Source organism: Camarhynchus parvulus, chromosome 26 (genome assembly GCF_901933205.1).
Source record: "Camarhynchus parvulus chromosome 26, STF_HiC, whole genome shotgun sequence".
NCBI lineage: Eukaryota > Metazoa > Chordata > Aves > Passeriformes > Thraupidae > Camarhynchus > Camarhynchus parvulus.
In genome coordinates, this window is record NC_044596.1 from 2,358,706 (window position 1) to 2,376,130 (window position 17,425).

Consider the following 17,425-nt stretch of genomic DNA (forward strand, 5'->3'; position numbering starts at 1 on the left):
TTCCCTGGGAGGGTGGGCAGGCCCTGGCACAGGTGCCCAAAGCAGCTGTGGCTGCCCCATCCCTGGAAGTGTCCAAGGCCAGGCTGAACAGGGCTTGGAGCAACCTGGGATGGTGGAAGGTGTCCCTGCCATGGCAGGGGCTGGAATGGATGAGCTTTAAATCCTTCCAACCCAAACCATTCCAGGATTCCCCGATTCCTGTTTGTAAAACACAACGTACCAACAAGAGTGTGTTTACTAAGAGGATTTTATTTACACAACACAATGAGATCGCTCCATAAAAAGTTGACTACACCTGCCAAATTGTACAGTGCAATTTTGTAACAGCTTTTAAATATTTACAGAACACTTTTTCAACTTCGAGGTTAAGGCAGAGTCAGGGCACAGTGATAAGAAACACTTAGTGCAGCTTTGTGCTAGGCATGATACAGAGATGAACTGGCAGCATAAGGTGTTCAGATCCATTGGAAATTCAGACTGGAATTACTTCTACAACTCCAGCAACTGCAGCTTAAAAAAAAAAAAAGAAAGAGGTAAAAGATACTAAGAACCTCAAAACACAAAAAATGTAAAAATGTTTGGCTACCATGGGAGATGTATCAGGCATACAAAATCCTTACTGTTAGCAGTGAAGTGTGGATCCTGGGAAGGAGACACTGTAGGAGACACTTTTTTCCCTAATGTTGGTACAAAACTGGAACAGGATGCAGGCTTGCAGTGCACCTGGGATACAGAACCTCCCACTGCAAAGGTGTTGGATTCAAAGACATCCAACTTTTGCTGGAAGACGACAGGAATGAGGTACCCAACTGCTCCTCATGCCTTTGAAAACTTCACCTTGGACTCCAGTGACACAGCTGAGGGGTCCCACTTCAAACACAGCACTAAAAATGCACAATACACAGTACTAGAGAGTTGGTTTTTCACAGCAACTTATCACAACTTAAAATTGTTTAGCTTCTTCTTTGGTATTTATAAATAAAAATGCTGGTCCCTTTCAGTAAAGGGCTAAGAATACAGCTATTATCTCAAAATCATTTGTTCCTAATCTACAGCAGCTTCAAAGGATTTTTATTTTTGTTTTTATTTTAAGGCAGTAACTAAGCTGTTAAGAATTGAAAGAAAAATGGTCTTACATTAATTCCAATGGTTTATAAGGCAACATTTTCAAATGGCTAGAAGAAACTGCAGGATAAGGATGGAACAGTTTGAGAAGCTGGTATCAGTCCTTCATGCAAAGTTAAAAAGGAGCAGAAAGTGATGTAGGGATGAGTTGTTGAAAGCCTGATCCTGTAAGTCATTCCTTCCATGAGCCCTTATCCATCCGAGTGAGCCCTTCTGACTACAGAGATCCTGGGACTTCTAATTAAGGCTGGTTTTGCATTTCAGCTTGCTAGGATCCAGCTGCTGTCTGAACTGCTTATGGCAAGTCATGAACTCATAGGACATGTACAAAAAGCACAGGGGTGGTGAGGGGAGGACCCTGATGAGTTCTGTACAGTACTGGCAGTCCCCCACCTGTCCTTGGGGATGGCACTCGAGTCAAGAGACATCTAGGTAAACATTCCCTAAAAGCACCTATATAAAAAAAAAGTTACACTACAAATCCATTTTGTTTCATTTTCTAATCAAGAAAATCAGGACTAAACAGACCTGGAAGCCTTTTTTTTGTTTCATTTTCTAATCAAGAAAGTCAAGACTAAACAGACCTGGAAGCCTTTTTTTTGTTTCATTTTCTAATCAAGAAAGTCAAGACTAAACAGACCTGGAAGCCTTTCTTTTTTTTTTTTTTTTTCCTATAAGACATCACTGGAGCTTTGTCTTATTTGTACTCCAGAGTTAGTGTTCAGCACCAAGAGAAGTTTGCAGGAATCCAAGACAATTTGAATTGAGACATGCTTTTAGAAAACTCATTGAATTGTATTTTTAATATCTGATTGTAAATACCAGACTGGAACCATGTAGGCCCATGGGTTAATGCCATCTGCCCCTGGAAGCACAGAGTTAACTACAAATGGGCACAACGTGGAGCTTGTGGTTAGAAAAACAAATTAGGAAAAGCTCAGCTGAGGCAGAATCCTCCCTCTCAAAATGCTGTCGTGTTCTGAGAGAGGCTTAGGCAAGGAAAGGCACTTTGGGGCTCTCCTGGAGAGACCCTGATCAGAACTGAATGTATGTAAATAGAGTAGGCAACAATCAATGAGTGGACATGGTGGGTTCCAGTGCCCCAAAAGTGACCCCATGAGCACCATCCATGGAACACTCTGGGTACAGATGGTACAGCCAGGACAGCAAGAGCAGCTCTGTGAGGGAGCACCAGGCAGGCTCCATCAGCAACATTCTGATCCTGTTCTGCTCAAAACCAACAGCAAAAAGGCCACAGAAGATGGATTTGGCCTTTAAACCACTGAAGATGCAGCAGAGCTCAGAGGTGGCTGAGAAACAGCAGCAGCCAGCCTGGGGAACCTCAGGGCTGGCCCAGCTGTGCACAATTTGCCCACCAAGGATCAGGTTCCTGGAATTCCCTCCCTCTGCTCTAATTCCAGACCTACTTATGTGACCAGCTGTAGTTTATCTGCATTGTTTATGGATCCATCCTGACATACAGTAACCAAAAACTCAGCACTCAGTGGAGGGAAATGGCCCATTTCTCCTCTATTTAGGAAGGAAAAAGTGTTGCAAAAATTTTTAATTTAGAAAAAATATTAAATGGCTTGAGGGTCACTTAGTACCAAAAGTAAAGTGCACCAGAACTGGGGGCCACAGTGACAGAGCTGAGAAATGCTATTGAAGAGGCTTCCAGGGAGCATTATAAAAACAGCACTACAAAGTAAGGTTAAGGCAATCTGAGTTTTGTCCTTCTGCTAGACAGTTTCCTGGAGAGTTGTCTGTCTCAAGCTTCAATTATTGCTTTGTTTCCTCTGTCCTGGAGTCCTCAACTGCTGGGCAAACAGTGCTGGCAGAATTGGCAGAGTGAGTTTGTCACTTAATGCAGGACTGGATGCAGTCCTATGGAATCCCGTGGTTTGCAATGCCAAAGGGAAAGCTTGCTGTCATCTCCCAATGGACTGGACAGTCTGGCAAAGAATATAAAAAAAAACTTGCTCCTGAAGCAGCAAAAGGTGCTGGCAGCAGAGATGATGCAAACATGTGGAATTTTTCAATGGCGCAGGGAAAAAAAAAATCCTTAATAACAACCAGGTGTGTAACAAAACAGGGTCCTGAAGTCTTCTCCAAGAGTTGATAGCCCTCAAGTTTTCTTTGAAAAAAAAGAACACGTTCCTTTATGGGTATAAACCCAAAGTACAGCAACAGAATTCCACAGCTCAGAAGTCCCAGGTAAAGCTGTGTTACTTCCCTCCTTTCATATAGGATGGAATTGCTCCTCGGGCTGTCAGGCCCTCGAAACGCTTGTAGGTGTAATTGATAAAAACCCAGTCTTTGTTCTTGTAGTCTGTCTCTGGGTGGTTGCTTGTTGCCACTGGGAAGACACAGAAGAAATAGAATTAATTATCCTCTGGAGCTGCAAAGTTTATTTTCATATAAAACACTGGATGAATGTTTCTAAAGGAAAAAAAAAATCCTAAACGCAGATGCAGCTTCATGCTTCAACCCCAGGAAAGAACTGCTGGGACACAGGACGTGGCACAAGCATTGTAAGCTAGAAGAGGGCAGATTCAGATGACAGAAAGAAGAAATTTTTTACAATGTGAGCTATGAAACACGGGCACAGGTTGCCCAGAGAGGTGGTGGATGCCCCAATCCCTGGAAGTGTTCCAGGCCAGGTTAGACAAGCTTGGAGCAACCTGGGATACTGAAGGTGTCCCTGCCACGGCAGGGAGTGGAGTGGGATGTCCCTTCCAACCCAAACCAGCCTGGGATTCTGTTTTTAACCTCATGGAGCAAATGTGTGGCTATGCTGTGATCCTTCAGAGATTCACAGCAAAACATCCCCATGAGTTCCACCCTTCCCCACCCCTACTCCAAGTGCCAGCAGGAATCAGCACCGAGGGGAACTGGCAGCATTGGGCTCTCAGGCCCTGCTGAGATTTGAACTTTCTGGAAGCTCTGCTGCCTCTGAGAGCTGCCCTTTCTCAGGCAACTCCGACATCATTTACAAGCCTGCATCTCCTCCAAATTCCAGCTTGCACCCCCTGCACCACAAAGCTTCCAAGCTATTTGGTCATGGTAAAAATTAATCAGTATCTAGTAAGATCTGACTAACAGAAGGATTATTTTACAGGAGAAGAGGAAGGTTTACACAGAGAATGAAACAATCATTTACCTGTTGGTTTAAGGATGTCAGATTCTGGAAATTCATCAAAGTTTGAGGTATCATCAATGCTTTTAATTTCTATGGAAATCGCAGCAGGTCTCTCTCTGCCAAGAAGAGCAGATGAAGCATTGAGATTTCAAAGGCAGACAAAGAAGGGTTCAGCCACCTTGCATTTCTTAACAGAATCAAGACTGAAGGTACCTAAACCTCAGCAAGCATCAGGTAGAGAACAAAATGCTCTCACCCACAGCTGGATGTGATAAATGCCAGTCAGCTGCTCCCTGCTGCAGACCAGGGCTGGCCTGAGCAGTCCCTAGAGAAGAGCAGTTGCTTTTCTGCAAAGCATCTTACCTGATGTGCTCCCAATCAACCCCTTCAAAGAATGGGTTACTCTTTATTTCCTCCACACCAGATGCACCAATTCTGTGCTCCCATTCACAGCAAAATCTGGGATGGAAGGAAGAATGAAAATGAAGGGAGAATGAAAACGAAAGCATTCCATCCAGAAATGGAACAGCTTTCTGAACTGATATTGCTGCAGTTTTTTAACATATAAATGGAGCAGACTAAGAACTTCCACAGCAAAACCAACACACAAAGTTATGTATAGGAATGTCATGTCCAATGCCACAGTTAAGAAGTGCTACTCCTTCACAACAGGATAATGTAACCTTTCTATTTCAGGACCAGAGTAGAGCAGGAGAACATACACAGCCTAAAAAAACAGACATTTATATTTCTGTCCTGAGAATAGATACTGAAGTACAAATGAGTCAGCAAGCACTGGGACACATTTGTATGCTCCAGTGCATACAAAGGCAGAATCATTGCTGTTGCAAGAAGTCAGCTCTGTCAAAAGGATTGAACTTGTATCCTTCCATGAGAAGGCTGCAGGCAAAATAAGGAGCAGAAACATTTTGCCAGAGTAGTAGCACTTCCATGGGAACTCCTTTTTAGCACAGTTTAGTCAGGGAACCACTAAATGGCCCGAGAGACAAAAGTATTTGACAAGGGAGTTCAGCATTTGATGCATGTGCATAACAGTTTGTAGCATCAGGGTTTTCCATGTGAAACAAGCCATGAGAGGCACAGAATACAGGGACAAGACAAGAAAATTAGTGTGGTATTAACTGGCAAACCATGGGGCTGGCACCTTAAAATAAGATCCTTTGCTTTATCAGAGATTGGAACCTCTGGAGGAAATGTCAGGGTCTCCTTCCAGTTCATCACTTTCTTATATGTCTCTTGAGGAGTCTCAGAACAGAATGGTGGATAACCTGAAAAGAAACAAAAATATCATCTTGGATCAAGCAAAATTAATTGCTGAAGCCAAAACACACCACAGAGACCAGGCAAGGAGTGGATGCTGTGAGAATTTGACCCCAAGCACAGAAATTGGCTGCCCAGAGCAGCTGTGACTGCCCCAGCCCTGGAAGTGTCCAAGGCCAAACTGGATGGGGTTTGCAACAACCTGGGATAGTGAAGGTGTCCCTGCCATGGCAGGGGGTGACACTGGATGAGCTTTAAGGTCCCCTCCAACCCAAACCAGTCTGGGATTCTATGAATACAGGTGATGTCCTGCTCCACCATTCCCAGCTCCAGCCTGCCCTGCCTGTTCCTTACCAATCAACATCTCGTACATGATGACCCCCAGGGACCACCAGTCACACAGCTTGTTGTATCCAGTCTGCATGAAAACCTCAGGAGCAATGTAATCTGGAGTTCCCACTGTAGAAAAAGCCTGGAACAAACACCATCAGTTATGCATCTGCAGGGAAAACTGCCTGACATGGACACGAGAACTTAAACAACAGTGGTTATTTTGAGAAGACACCAGATTGTCTCTAAGATCCTTTAGCAAAGGTGTTTAAAGCCTTTCTTCCAAAATATGTAGAGACAAAATTAACTTTTTCATGTGAAAGAGTCTTAAAATAGCATCAGGAAAACAGGGGAGGGTATCACTGCCCTGGAATGGGTCACCTTGGAATGGGTCAGCTGCCCTTTGTGAGACTGGAAGTGGCAAGAACTGATCGTTTTGGCTGGGAGACTTCAGATATCCATGTAAATAATTATGGCAGTGCTATCTCTGCACATATGTCACCAGCTGTTCAGCAGATGGATGAAGGACAAACTAGAGTCATTCCTCTTCTTTTTTAAAAAAAAATGTCTGAATCTTTTCCTTTCAGGACTGTCCAGAACTCAGATGCATTAAAAACTTCCATGCAAATCCATGTTCCATGTGGATGCAACACCTCAGCAGGAACATCTCCAAGCAGGTGGAACCTACTCACCAACTGCCGGCGATTCCTCTTCCAAGTCTCTGCTTTCCTCTTGGAATTCATGTTCTGGAAAGCTGAAGGAGATTCAATAGCTGTGACTGAATCCTACTGGTCACTCAATATATTTTTACCCCCAAAATATCTTTACCACTACACTAAAGATCTCATTTAAGATGTGTGTCAATGCCTCAAACCTAAACCTCTCAGCAACTTCCAAACCCATGAAATATGGGCAACATCTAATTGAGCCTTTCATTAGCAAATCATGCTTTCATGGTTGATGTAACTCCATGATCCAAGTTCTTCCCTTCCAGAATAATCCTGGATACTCAGAGACTGTGCTGGTTTATTCATTTCAGTAATGAGATCCAGCCAGAAGCCACCAACTCACTGAGTTCTCATTTTATTACACATGCAAAAAGCTACAGCAGAGTTTGTTTCAGAGACAAACTTCTCGAAATAAAAATGGGTTTAAAGTAACTGAAATGATTTTACAGAAAATGAAAATCCACCTCAAGATGTAAAGTTGATTATTAGACTCCCCACACTGAAATGAGTTTTGTCAGGACCCAAGAGCAACCACCCAGGTACCCTTTGGAGCCAAAGAACTTACTGAAGTCACTGGGAAGACTGTGATTCAAGTTCCTGTAAAATTCTGTCCTGTGGGCTTTCTTCAGTCCAGTACACAGACCAAAATCTGAGAGTTTCACGTGGCCCTAGAAATAAGCAAAACAAAATAAACACCCAATATAAGACATTATCATAGTAAATCACAGCAAGGTTGGAAGAGAACCCAACACCACCCTCAACACCTCTAAATTATGTCCCCAAGTGTCACATCCAGATGCCTCTTGAACATTTCCAGAGACTGTGACTCCACCACCTCCCTGGGCTATTTATTCCAATGCCTGACCATTCCTGCAGAGAAAAAAAAAATCTAATATCTAATCTGAACCTCCCCAGCACAGCTTAAGGCCAGTTCCTCTCATTCTTGCCCTTGAGACATGGCAGAAGACCCTGACCCCCACCTGGCTGCACCTTCCTCTTCCCCAGCTCCATTCCCTTCTCTGGACATGCTCCAGCCCCTCAATGTCCTTTGCTTTCCTTTTTTAAACCCAACACTGAATGTGTACAGGGAATGAAACCATCAACACTCCCATTGCTACTCCACAGAGAGAGCCCAGTGCCGATTTACTTCAGCAAGCCTCTGCTCTGCAAGTTCCCAACCACTTCAGGGCAAAAGGAAACATCTCCAGAGGCAGCTGCAGTCCTTGGGTTGTGTATTGGCCCCAGGACATAAAAATCACCCTCAGTTCAGTGATTGAATCTGTCCTGGTGCATAACGTGACCACACTGACCACAAGCAATTTTTAGAGGTGTATCTATAAAATATACCTCCTTTTCAAAAGTCCTAAATGTAGGCATGTCTAGAGGTGAACATTCTGAATTGGGCACACTGCTTGGAGAAGCTGTGGCTGCCCCAGCCCTGGAAGTGTCCAAGGCCAAGTTGGATGGGGCTTGGAGCAACCTGGAACACCAGAAAGTGTCCCTGCCATGGCAGGGGGTGGAACAGGATGAGTTTCAAGGTCCCTTCCAACCCAGACCATCCTGGGATTCTGCAGTAATTCCAACAGTGCATTACACAGCAGTGGGAAACTTGTTATTTACTGCTGGCAAACTCTTTCCAAGAAATCTTAATTTTAGGCAAACTTGGAGCAATAGGAGGACACTGAAACAACTGGGATTTCTGCAAAGTGCCTGCAATAACCAGGTAGCCAGGGCAGCCCTCAGGGGTACAGCCTGATCCTGAGGGAGGTTCTCCACTCTCAGCCTGGCTACTGGAACAGCCACGTCCTTCACATTTGGTACGACCAGAGCTGGCAAGTGGGAGTGGAACAGATGTGAGAGAAAAGGGAAACAGCTTTGCCTAAGAGGGAACTGAAACCACGTGCTTTAAACTGCATCTGAAATAGCCAAAAATACTTTAAACAGCTGTCAGAAGAGCTCAAGGTCTGAGTGGAGCTGGGGTCTTTCCTGGCTTTTGGGGATTTTCCCTGGCAATTTGGCAGATCTGCCCCTCAAAAGCTGGAAGGAACGGGGCTAAATAAAGAAGCACCATCTTCTTCCACAACTGTCAACAGCCCTTCAGGTCAATATGAGCAATCACAAGGCCTTTTTGCTCGTGGCCAGCCCATACCTTGCTGTCCAGGAGGAGGTTGTCTGGTTTTATGTCACGATGGATGAATCCCAGCTGGTGGATGGAGTCAATGGCCAGCACGGTCTCAGCAATGTAGAACTGAGTTTCCTCTTCTGTCAGAGTGTCCTTCTTCATCAGCAATGTCATCATGTCACCTGGAAACCCCCCAGAGGTGAACACACAGCCTCCACTCTCACTGAGTTTGAAGATATTTCTAGAAAAAAGCTATTTCTGCTGCATTCAAAAACCAGCAGGTTGGAGGTTGCCAAACCTGATATGCTGTGGCTCTATACAGCCAGGGCATAGCTAGGGTAGGAACTAGAAGAATATTAAAGCCAAGTTTAAACAGAAAAATATTAAAGCCAAGTTTAAATACCTGCAGCTTGAAGACCCAAATAGGAAACCTCAAGCCTCTCTAAACACTTCAGTACCCTAAAAAGCAGAAATCTTGTTTCCCTTCCAGATGTACAGTACAAACACCACGTGCACTCTCGTCCCAGACTGCATTTGTAATGAAGCAATTAGCAATCCCCAAACAAAAGGAGAGCAGCCCTTGCATTCCAGAGTTACCTCCAGGCAGGAACTCCATGATCAGGTAGAGGTTTAGCTTGTCCTGGAAACTGTAGAACATCTTCACAACCCACAAGCTGTCTGCTTCCACCAGGATGTCCCGTTCTGCACGGATGTGGCCAACCTGGACACACACAGTGCATTGGGTAAGTTTTATTAAATTCATATATTTCACAGGCAATTCAATTATTATTCTGAACAGCATCAAATATTGAGAAGACAAAAGTCAAATTTCTGCACAACGGTAGAAACACTATCAGAACATTCAACATGTGGCTGATTACATAAATATATTTATACCTATTATATATACACCTATATATAATACATATACACCTATATATAATATATATATGTCTCTATATATAGTAAACCTGTACATTATATAAATCCTATATACAAAAATCTCAATTCTTTACAAATATACCTAATCATTAGATTTCTTTTTAAAAAGAGCTTCATCCCAGTGCTGAACACGACTGTCCCAGATCATTATATATCCAGAAGTACTAGCAAAGGAAAGCTTTAAATATGTTAAATGCTGCTGCTTTATGTCTCTGAGTCTGAATTCCAGCAGTTGTAGCTCTGATATTTATATCTGATCCTGCAAGTCAGAAGTGCAGTAAAACACTGAATCATTTGCACAGGACTTTGTGTTGAAAGAGCCCACTAGGAAAGAGGTCCTTGTGAATTCAGAGATTTTTCTCACTTTTCTGACTTATTTCCTCTATAAGAAAAGACACAAGAAACCCCCAGAATTTTTAGCTACTGAAGCACAGATGCACACACCACAGAGTGATCCATGGTACAGCTCCTGCAGTTGTATCTCTGATATTTATATCCAATCCTGTATGTCAGAAGGGCATCAAAACACTGGCCTTGAAGCCTACATTTGCACAGGACTTTGTGTTGAAAGAGCCCACTAGAAAAGAAGTGCTTGTGAATTCAGAGATTTTTCTGACTTATTTCCCCTATAAGAAAAGACACAAAAAATATCCCAGAATTTGTAGCTACTGAAGCACAGATGCACACAGCACAGAGTGATCCATGGTACAGCTCCTGCAGTTGTATCTCTGATATTTATATCTGATCCTGCAAGTCAGAAGTGCAGTAAAACACTGGCCTTGAAGCCTGCACTGAATCACTTGCACGGGACTTTGTGTTGAAAAGAACTCCCTGAGAATTCAGAGATTTTTTTGACTTATTTCTTCTATAAGAAAAGACATAAAAACCCCCAGAATTTTTAGCTACTGAAGCACAGGATCCTATTCCTGCTCTGCACACAGCACAGAGCGATCCATGGCACAGCTCCTGCTCGGGGTGTTCCTCACCTGCTCCTTCTCAAGCATGTCAGCTTTGCGTAGGATCTTCATGGCATAAACGTGCCCCGTGTCCTTCTTCTGCACCAGGCGCACCTGGGGGCACACAGAGATTGATCAAACCCAGCACAGCTCTTCACAAAGTTGGGTATCAAGCCCTTGGCTTCCATTTCATTAAATCATCTCAGATTGTTAAACACAAGAAGCATTACACAGTGCAGAAAGTCCTGTTAATGCTAAGAGCTGCAGTTATTTTAACAGAGGACCACGAGTGCTTCACACCTGTAGGAAACAGATTTGTAAAGAATTCTTAAAAGTTTAATAGAAAGTTCACACAGTATGCATTGGTACATGAACTTTGCGATAAGAAATATTAACTTAGAAATATTATGGAATAGGATAAGATAAGAAATATTAACTTAGAAATATTATGGAATAGGATAAGATAAGAAATATTAACTTAGAAATATTATGGAATAGGATAAGATAAGAAATATTAACTTAGAAGTATTATGGAATAGGATAAACATTGTTGAGAGAAAAATAGAATTAGAAACGAGTTTTAAAAGAAATACATTGTAAATATATATAAATAAAGATATTTTATATATTTATATAATATATATGTACAATGTATTTATATATTCTTATATAAATATTTATATCATAATATATAAATACATTTTTATATATTTATATATATATATATATAATGCCCACCAAGAGTAATTTTAGATAACTAGCTTTAAAGCATTTACAACATAGGGCAGCAAAAACTGATAGACCAAGAAACACTTATAATATATTGTAATTAAGAAATAGTTAACTTCTGATTGTGATGGTGTAAATTATAATATCTGCATTGTCTCACTCTTCACATGACACTAAAAACAGAATAAAAGTTTTAAAAACACCTCTCAATTACCCCATCTCTAAATCAGAAAAAAATATACACCTAAAGCAGGTGGTCCAAAGCCCCTTCTCTGAAGGCCACCAGAAGAGACTTTGCAAGGGCCCTCTCCCTCTCCCTAAGTCCAGCCCCAGAAGTTCACCTTTAAATCCCACTGCAAACCTGTATTTTATTGTCCATCAGATCATTTTCAACACCATTCTCTTTCCTTTAAAGCACAGGATGTGTTGAACCAGCATTTATCAGGTAAAAAACCAGCTGCACGTGACTGTTCAGCTAAAGTCAATCTGTGGTTGTTCCTTTTGCTTGTATAAACTGAGCAAGTCTTTAACAAACACCAGAGCCAGTTAAAAACACATGTAGCCATTTTTTTTCTGGACTCACCTCTCCAAATGCTCCTCTGCCTATTACTTTGAGAGACTCAAAGTCCTCCAGTCCAAGCCTGGTTCTCTTCAGGCGAAGGAACTCCGTCTCCTTCTGTGCATGTGCCGACCTCCTGATTCTTTTCTAGAGTTTAAGAGACCCCAGTGAGAGCTCTGCAGGTGGCTTCCACAGGGACCACAGCAATTCCAAGGAAAGATCCCAGATCTCCATTTAGAAAAAGAAAATTTCTTGTATTTAACCATTAAGATAGTTTTTCCATATTCATTACCTCTTCGTCTTTTAGGCCTTCTTCTTCCATCATTTGTTCTAGTTTCTTTTGTCTAGAGCAGAGACAAATTAGAAAAATAAAGGTTGAATCATTAACTATGCTTTTGAAATTAAATTAGGAAAAAACCCAGGCTGAATCATTAACTTTGTTTCTTAACAAGGTGCACAAATCCACAGCCTCTAGTCTGTGCCAGCAAGTTATGAGGGTAAAGATGTACAAGAGACTCAGACAGGAAATTAATTTTGAAGAATCTACTATGCAGTTTTATAATTCCAACCCTGTCTTCTCTGGTTTTAGTAAACCAAACGTGCCTTGAGTTCCACAAGTTATTCAAGTGTACATTTTTGCTGTACACAAATACAAATTGAGAGATCTGGGTTCTGTTCTTATCTCTCTCTGACACCTGGGCAAGTCACTTCAGGCCAGAGCCATAAGAAGCATTTAAACACCAAAATTTCACTTTTTCCAGGAAGAATTGGTATTCAAAACCATTTAAAATTTCTCTGCATCTCAAACTATTCACATGCAAAATGAGAAAAGTTATCTTAGATTTCCTAATCCCTGAAATACTCCAAATATTTGGGAAGAGGAAACTTGTCTGTACATGTTCTCCCCCTTAAAGAATCAGAAATATTTACAGTCTTAGTACAAAAGGATTATTTGGGAGAAAAGAAAGGAGGAAGCAAGACTTTAGAAGGGGAATGACTTCAGGGGACATTTGTAATGATTATCTTCTGGAACTTTTTCCCAGTGCCAGTCGTATTAACAGCTGGCTGAACAGGGTCTGGTGGTTTGGGACATTACAAATATACTAAAAAATTCCTTCTTTCTGCAAGTCATTCTTTGCAAGATCCTCTTCCTGTCTCCTGGGGCTCTCTGCAGCTGCTGTGATGTGATAATATTTGGGGTTATCATTTCAGAATCGGGCACAATGAAAATGCTCTTGCTCAAGTACCAGTGAGCCCTGCCCAGTGACCCCAACCCACACAAACCAGCAACTCCAGTAGCAAAGTCTGAATTACACAGAATTAAACAGCTCAGCAGGACTGAGTGATGCCAAAGCCATGCTGAAATTCCCCCAAATATCCCTAATAGGGTCAATCTGCACTTCAGTGTACAGTGTCAACACCATTTAAACTCCAAATTACACACCCCCAGACATGTGTTGCTACAAAAAACGTAACTTATTAAGTCCAGTCTGTTTGTTCAGACAAGGTCTTGATCCTAAACAGAAAAAAAAAATTGAGATTTTAGGAATACACAACAGTGCTCATAATAAGTACCTAAATTTTAAAGGCAAGAGTTGTGTGAGGAGAAAGAAACTAATTAAATCAGTGATATTTTCTGCCTGAATTGGACCTCAGTCTCTCTTTAATCATCAGAAGCTTTGAAGCAAATATCTTTGCACATTAGTATTTATTTCTAAACTGCTTCCTCGTTTCTGCAGCTCTTGCAGTGAGCAGGCACTGGGGAGCTTTTTGGGGAGCTTGTTAAGCAGCAAAGCCAAACCAACACTGAACCATTTTCCAAATTCTCGTTATAGCCTGCATGGCAAGCTGGGAGAACAGCAGAAGTCCCAGTGCTACAATTGAGGATATTCAGCAAATTTAGAGGGTTCCAACCAAAGTTAAGCCACATAGCTCAGTGCAGACCATTGCTGGATTGGACTTAAAAGAGGTGCCCCAGGTTCAGGTCAGTCCCAGCACTGAGTGATTCCTCACAGCAGCCCCTCCCTGCTCCCTGCATTGTCTTCTGCACATGGGTCAGGGCAATCCCAGCAAAATCCAGAGAATGGACTGGGAGCAGCCCTGGCACAAGGATTTGGGGGTGCTGGTGAGGCAGAGCTGGACATGCCCCAGTGCAGACCCCACTGAGCCCTGGGCTGATCCCCCAGTGTGAGCAGCAGGGGAGGGGGGTGTGACCGTGTTCACAGGGGTCCCAGGATGAGGGAAGAGATGAGGATCTGACTCCATGTTTCACAAGGCTTGATTTATTATTTTATGATATATATTATATTAAAACTATACTAAAAGAATAGAAGAAAGGATTTCATCAGAAGGTTAGCTGAGAATAGAAAAAGAAAGAATGATAACAAAGGCTCGTGTCTCTGACAGAGTCTGAGCCAGCTGACTGTGATTGGCCATTAATTAGAAACAACCCCATGAGACCAATCACAGATGCACCTGTTGCATTCCACAGCAGCAGATAACCACTGTTTACATTTTGTTCCTGAGGCCTCTCAGCTTCTCAGGAGAAAAAAATCCTAAGGAAAGGATTTTTCAGAAAATATCATGGCTCCAGGGGGGATTCTGCCGCTCTGCCCTGCTCAGGTGAGACCCCACCTGCAGAGGTAACTCCAACCCCAGGGCCAGCACAGGAAGGAGCTGGAGCTGCTGGAGAAAGTCCAGAGGAGGCCACAGAGATGCTACAAGAGCTGAAGCCAGGCTGGGAGAGCTGGGAATGCCCAGCCTGGACAGGAGAAGGCTCCAGGGAGAGCTCAGAGCCCTTTCCAGGGCCTAAAGGGCATCCAGGAGAGCTGGAGAGGGACTGGGAACAAGAGCCTGGAGGGACAGAACAAGAGGGAAGGGCTTCCCACTGCCACAGGGCAGGGTTAGGTGGGATATTGGGAAGGAATTCTTGGCTGTGAGGGTGCTGAGGCCCTGGCAAAGGGTGCCCTGGATCCCTGGATCCCTATCCAAGGCCAGGCTGGATGGGGCTTGGAGCAACCTGGGATAGTGGAAGGTGTCCCTGCCATGGCAGGGAGTGGAACTGTATGAGCTTTAAGGTCCCTTCCAACACAAACCAGTCTGCGATTTTATTATTTTTGCTTTTAAAATGGAATTAATTCAATATAAAGTGGCTCTTAACCAGTATGGAAGGGAAACAAGAAGGACTTGTACCTCATCTCTCGCTCCTCGTGCTGAGCTATGAGGTTGCTGTAGAAGTTTTCCAATGTCACCTTTGTCATTGTGACTCTCTCCTTGGTGTGGTTACTCATGGATGAGCACGGTGTAGGGCCTGTCATGGCCATGGCTGGTAGGAAAGGAGAAGGGAGGAACATCAAACATTAGAAATGACAAATAATCTTCAAAACAAGAATCCATCCCCGTTAAGTGATGCTTAATCACAGAGTTCAGATTTTAACAACAAAGATCAGCAGTCTAAGCTAAGCAGGGAAAAGTCTTACAAAATAAAAGGTACAAGTCTAACTTCCTGTTTTGAACATTTTTTGATCTGAAATTAGAGGGAAGGAAGCTTAAGAAACTTTGTGCCTCAAAAACCACAATTTCAGCCAGCACGGCAAATGTTTATTGCTGCCACCACATTCTATCTTTAATGAATGCTCAAAATTCAGGAATATCACACTGAAACATCTAATCCAGAAGTTATTCTTCCCATAACCCTTGCAGAAATAATTCCACCAGTTGCTTACTGGCTCTTCTGGTGTGAAATTTATCTAAATCCTGAAAATTATCCCAATAAGAGAGCAACTGAGGAATGAGTGAAAAGGGCATTTAGTTGTCCTTAAGCACTTTTACTAGATGTTTTCTCACAGAAATTTGGCCAAATCCTGAGGACCACTGCCTTTGAGCAAGTTGTAGTTTAAAAAATAGCCAAAAACCCAAACCCCAGGGTAAGTATCTGACATATTTCTTTCTAAGAAAGATATATGTATTTTAATATCCTTTCTGAGAATACAGTATATAAATACTGCAGTGTAGCAGCTTCAGTGTATCTGACATTCCAGCTCTATTTCCTGATATGCATTAAAAAACCTCAAAGATTTCAAATGTACAACTACACCTTACCCTGCTTCTCCTGCACACCATGTAACCTGCAGTAAGGTAACAGAGTTTTGCAACTATTACTAGAAATTGCAGACAAAATAGGTGAGACACTTCCCATTTTTATAACCCTGGGTGCTGCCAACACGCTCAAACGACTCTTTCTGTTCACTTTTTGCAGATCTTTACGAGGCAGGGCCCTGCAAACCACCTCCTTCCCAGACAGCAGCTACGTGTTGCTGTCTTCACAGGTTCCTCGTGGGACGGGAGCTGGTGACCATCTCCAGCTGGGTGGCTTTTGAGATGGAATTGTGTCTTTATGTGAGGTGGAATCGTGGCTTTATGCAAGAGCAGCTCAGAGTGGCAGACACGAGTGGAAGGGCTCACGTTCTGCGAGTATCCCTGGATATGGAGTTACAACCCCAGAGGTGAGTACCCCTGGATATGGGGGTTACACGCCCAGAAATGGGGGCTGCACCCCCAGAGATAGGGTTAGACACTCTGTGGCTGTGAGTGGGAGCCGTAAAAGCCACGGGCGGTTTTCACTTCCTAGAGAACAAACCAGGAAAATTCTCTGACAGAAAGGGGCGCAAGGGAAATAAAAAGGGAAGGGGAACAAAAGAGAAAGCATCGGTGCCAAACCACCTGTTAGTGCTCGGGGCCCCTTTCACAGGGATGGGCGCTCAGAGCCCACCGACCAGCCCGGGGGCAGCGGGACGGAGCGGGGCTCGGCGGGGAGGTGACACCGGCGTGGCCCGAGCGGCGCAAGGGCCCGGCAGCATCCCCGGAGCGGACAAAGGGGGCCCGAGCCACCAGCACAGGAGGAGCAGGCAACCCCCGCCGGCCCCGGGCCCGCAGCGCCGCCGCCCCCGCTCCGCTCCCCGGGAGAGGCAAAGGGCCCGCGGGGAAGGAGGGAAAGAGGAGGGCGGGGAGAGGATGCGGAGCGCTGGGCGGGGGGCGCCCGTAGGAACAAGGCGGGAGCGGCTTACCCGGAGCCCCCGGGAGGGGCGGCAGCAGCTGCAGGCGAGGCGGGGTCCCGGCTGCGGAGCGGCGGGTGGGGGGCTCGGGACCGGGGCCACCGCCGCCCCCCGCACCCACAGCGACCCGGCCGGGACGGGCGGCCCAGGGACCGCTACGGCAGCGCAGGCGCCCCGCGCCCGGCCCGCCCCGCCCGGGCGGAGCCCCGCGCCCGGCCCGCCCCCGCCCGCAGCGCCTGCGCCGCGCCCGCCCCGCGCGCGGGGCTCCGAACCGCGCGGGGCTCGGAGCGCCCCGGGGCTGCTGCGGCCCCGGATCAGCCCCTGCTCTCCCCCGGTCCGGGCAGAGGCGCCGGCCTGCCTGCGGTGTCCCAGCATGTGGCACAGTTGAGACGTCCACGATACACAGAGTGTCGCCGTGCAGTTTCAGAAGGCTTTCAGCATTCGCCAGTACAGAGTAACA

At 44.5% G+C, this 17,425-nt stretch overlaps 1 protein-coding gene across 2 annotated transcripts; it reads right to left on the reverse strand.

Annotated features, from left to right (window-relative positions):
- Window positions 1-236: 236 nt before the first annotated feature.
- STK38 (serine/threonine kinase 38) lies at window positions 237-17,128 on the reverse strand. Of its 2 annotated transcripts, none has more exons than XR_004061405.1 (14): window positions 15,104-15,255; window positions 12,204-12,255; window positions 11,936-12,058; window positions 10,654-10,737; window positions 9,323-9,446; window positions 8,753-8,907; window positions 7,169-7,271; window positions 6,568-6,629; window positions 5,900-6,017; window positions 5,430-5,553; window positions 4,628-4,723; window positions 4,286-4,380; window positions 1,710-3,481; window positions 237-1,653 (listed from the first exon to the last, which is right to left on the reverse strand). XR_004061405.1 is itself a non-coding variant. In XM_030965887.1 (14 exons), exons 2-14 carry the CDS (start codon window positions 15,232-15,234, stop codon window positions 3,351-3,353), a joined length of 1,398 nt encoding a protein of 465 aa, XP_030821747.1. In that variant the 5' UTR covers window positions 15,235-15,236; window positions 16,978-17,128; the 3' UTR covers window positions 237-3,350. The 2 variants fall into 2 exon arrangements, 1 of the variants encoding a protein (XP_030821747.1); XM_030965887.1 differs by adding an exon at window positions 16,978-17,128 and having other exon boundaries at window positions 237-3,481; window positions 15,104-15,236.
- Window positions 17,129-17,425: the final 297 nt, after the last annotated feature.

Excerpts from the sequence above, each read along its gene's own strand:
- STK38 (XM_030965887.1), bottom strand. The coding sequence starts at position 15,234 with ATGGCCATGACAGGCCCTACACCGTGCTCATCCATGAGTAACCACACC. Across the intron at positions 8,908-9,322 it reads CATGGAGTTCCTGCCTGGAG|GTGACATGATGACATTGCTG; the intron begins GTAACTCTGGAA and ends GGGGGTTTCCAG. Across the intron at positions 3,482-4,285 it reads TGACATCCTTAAACCAACAG|TGGCAACAAGCAACCACCCA; the intron begins GTAAATGATTGT and ends GTGTCTTCCCAG.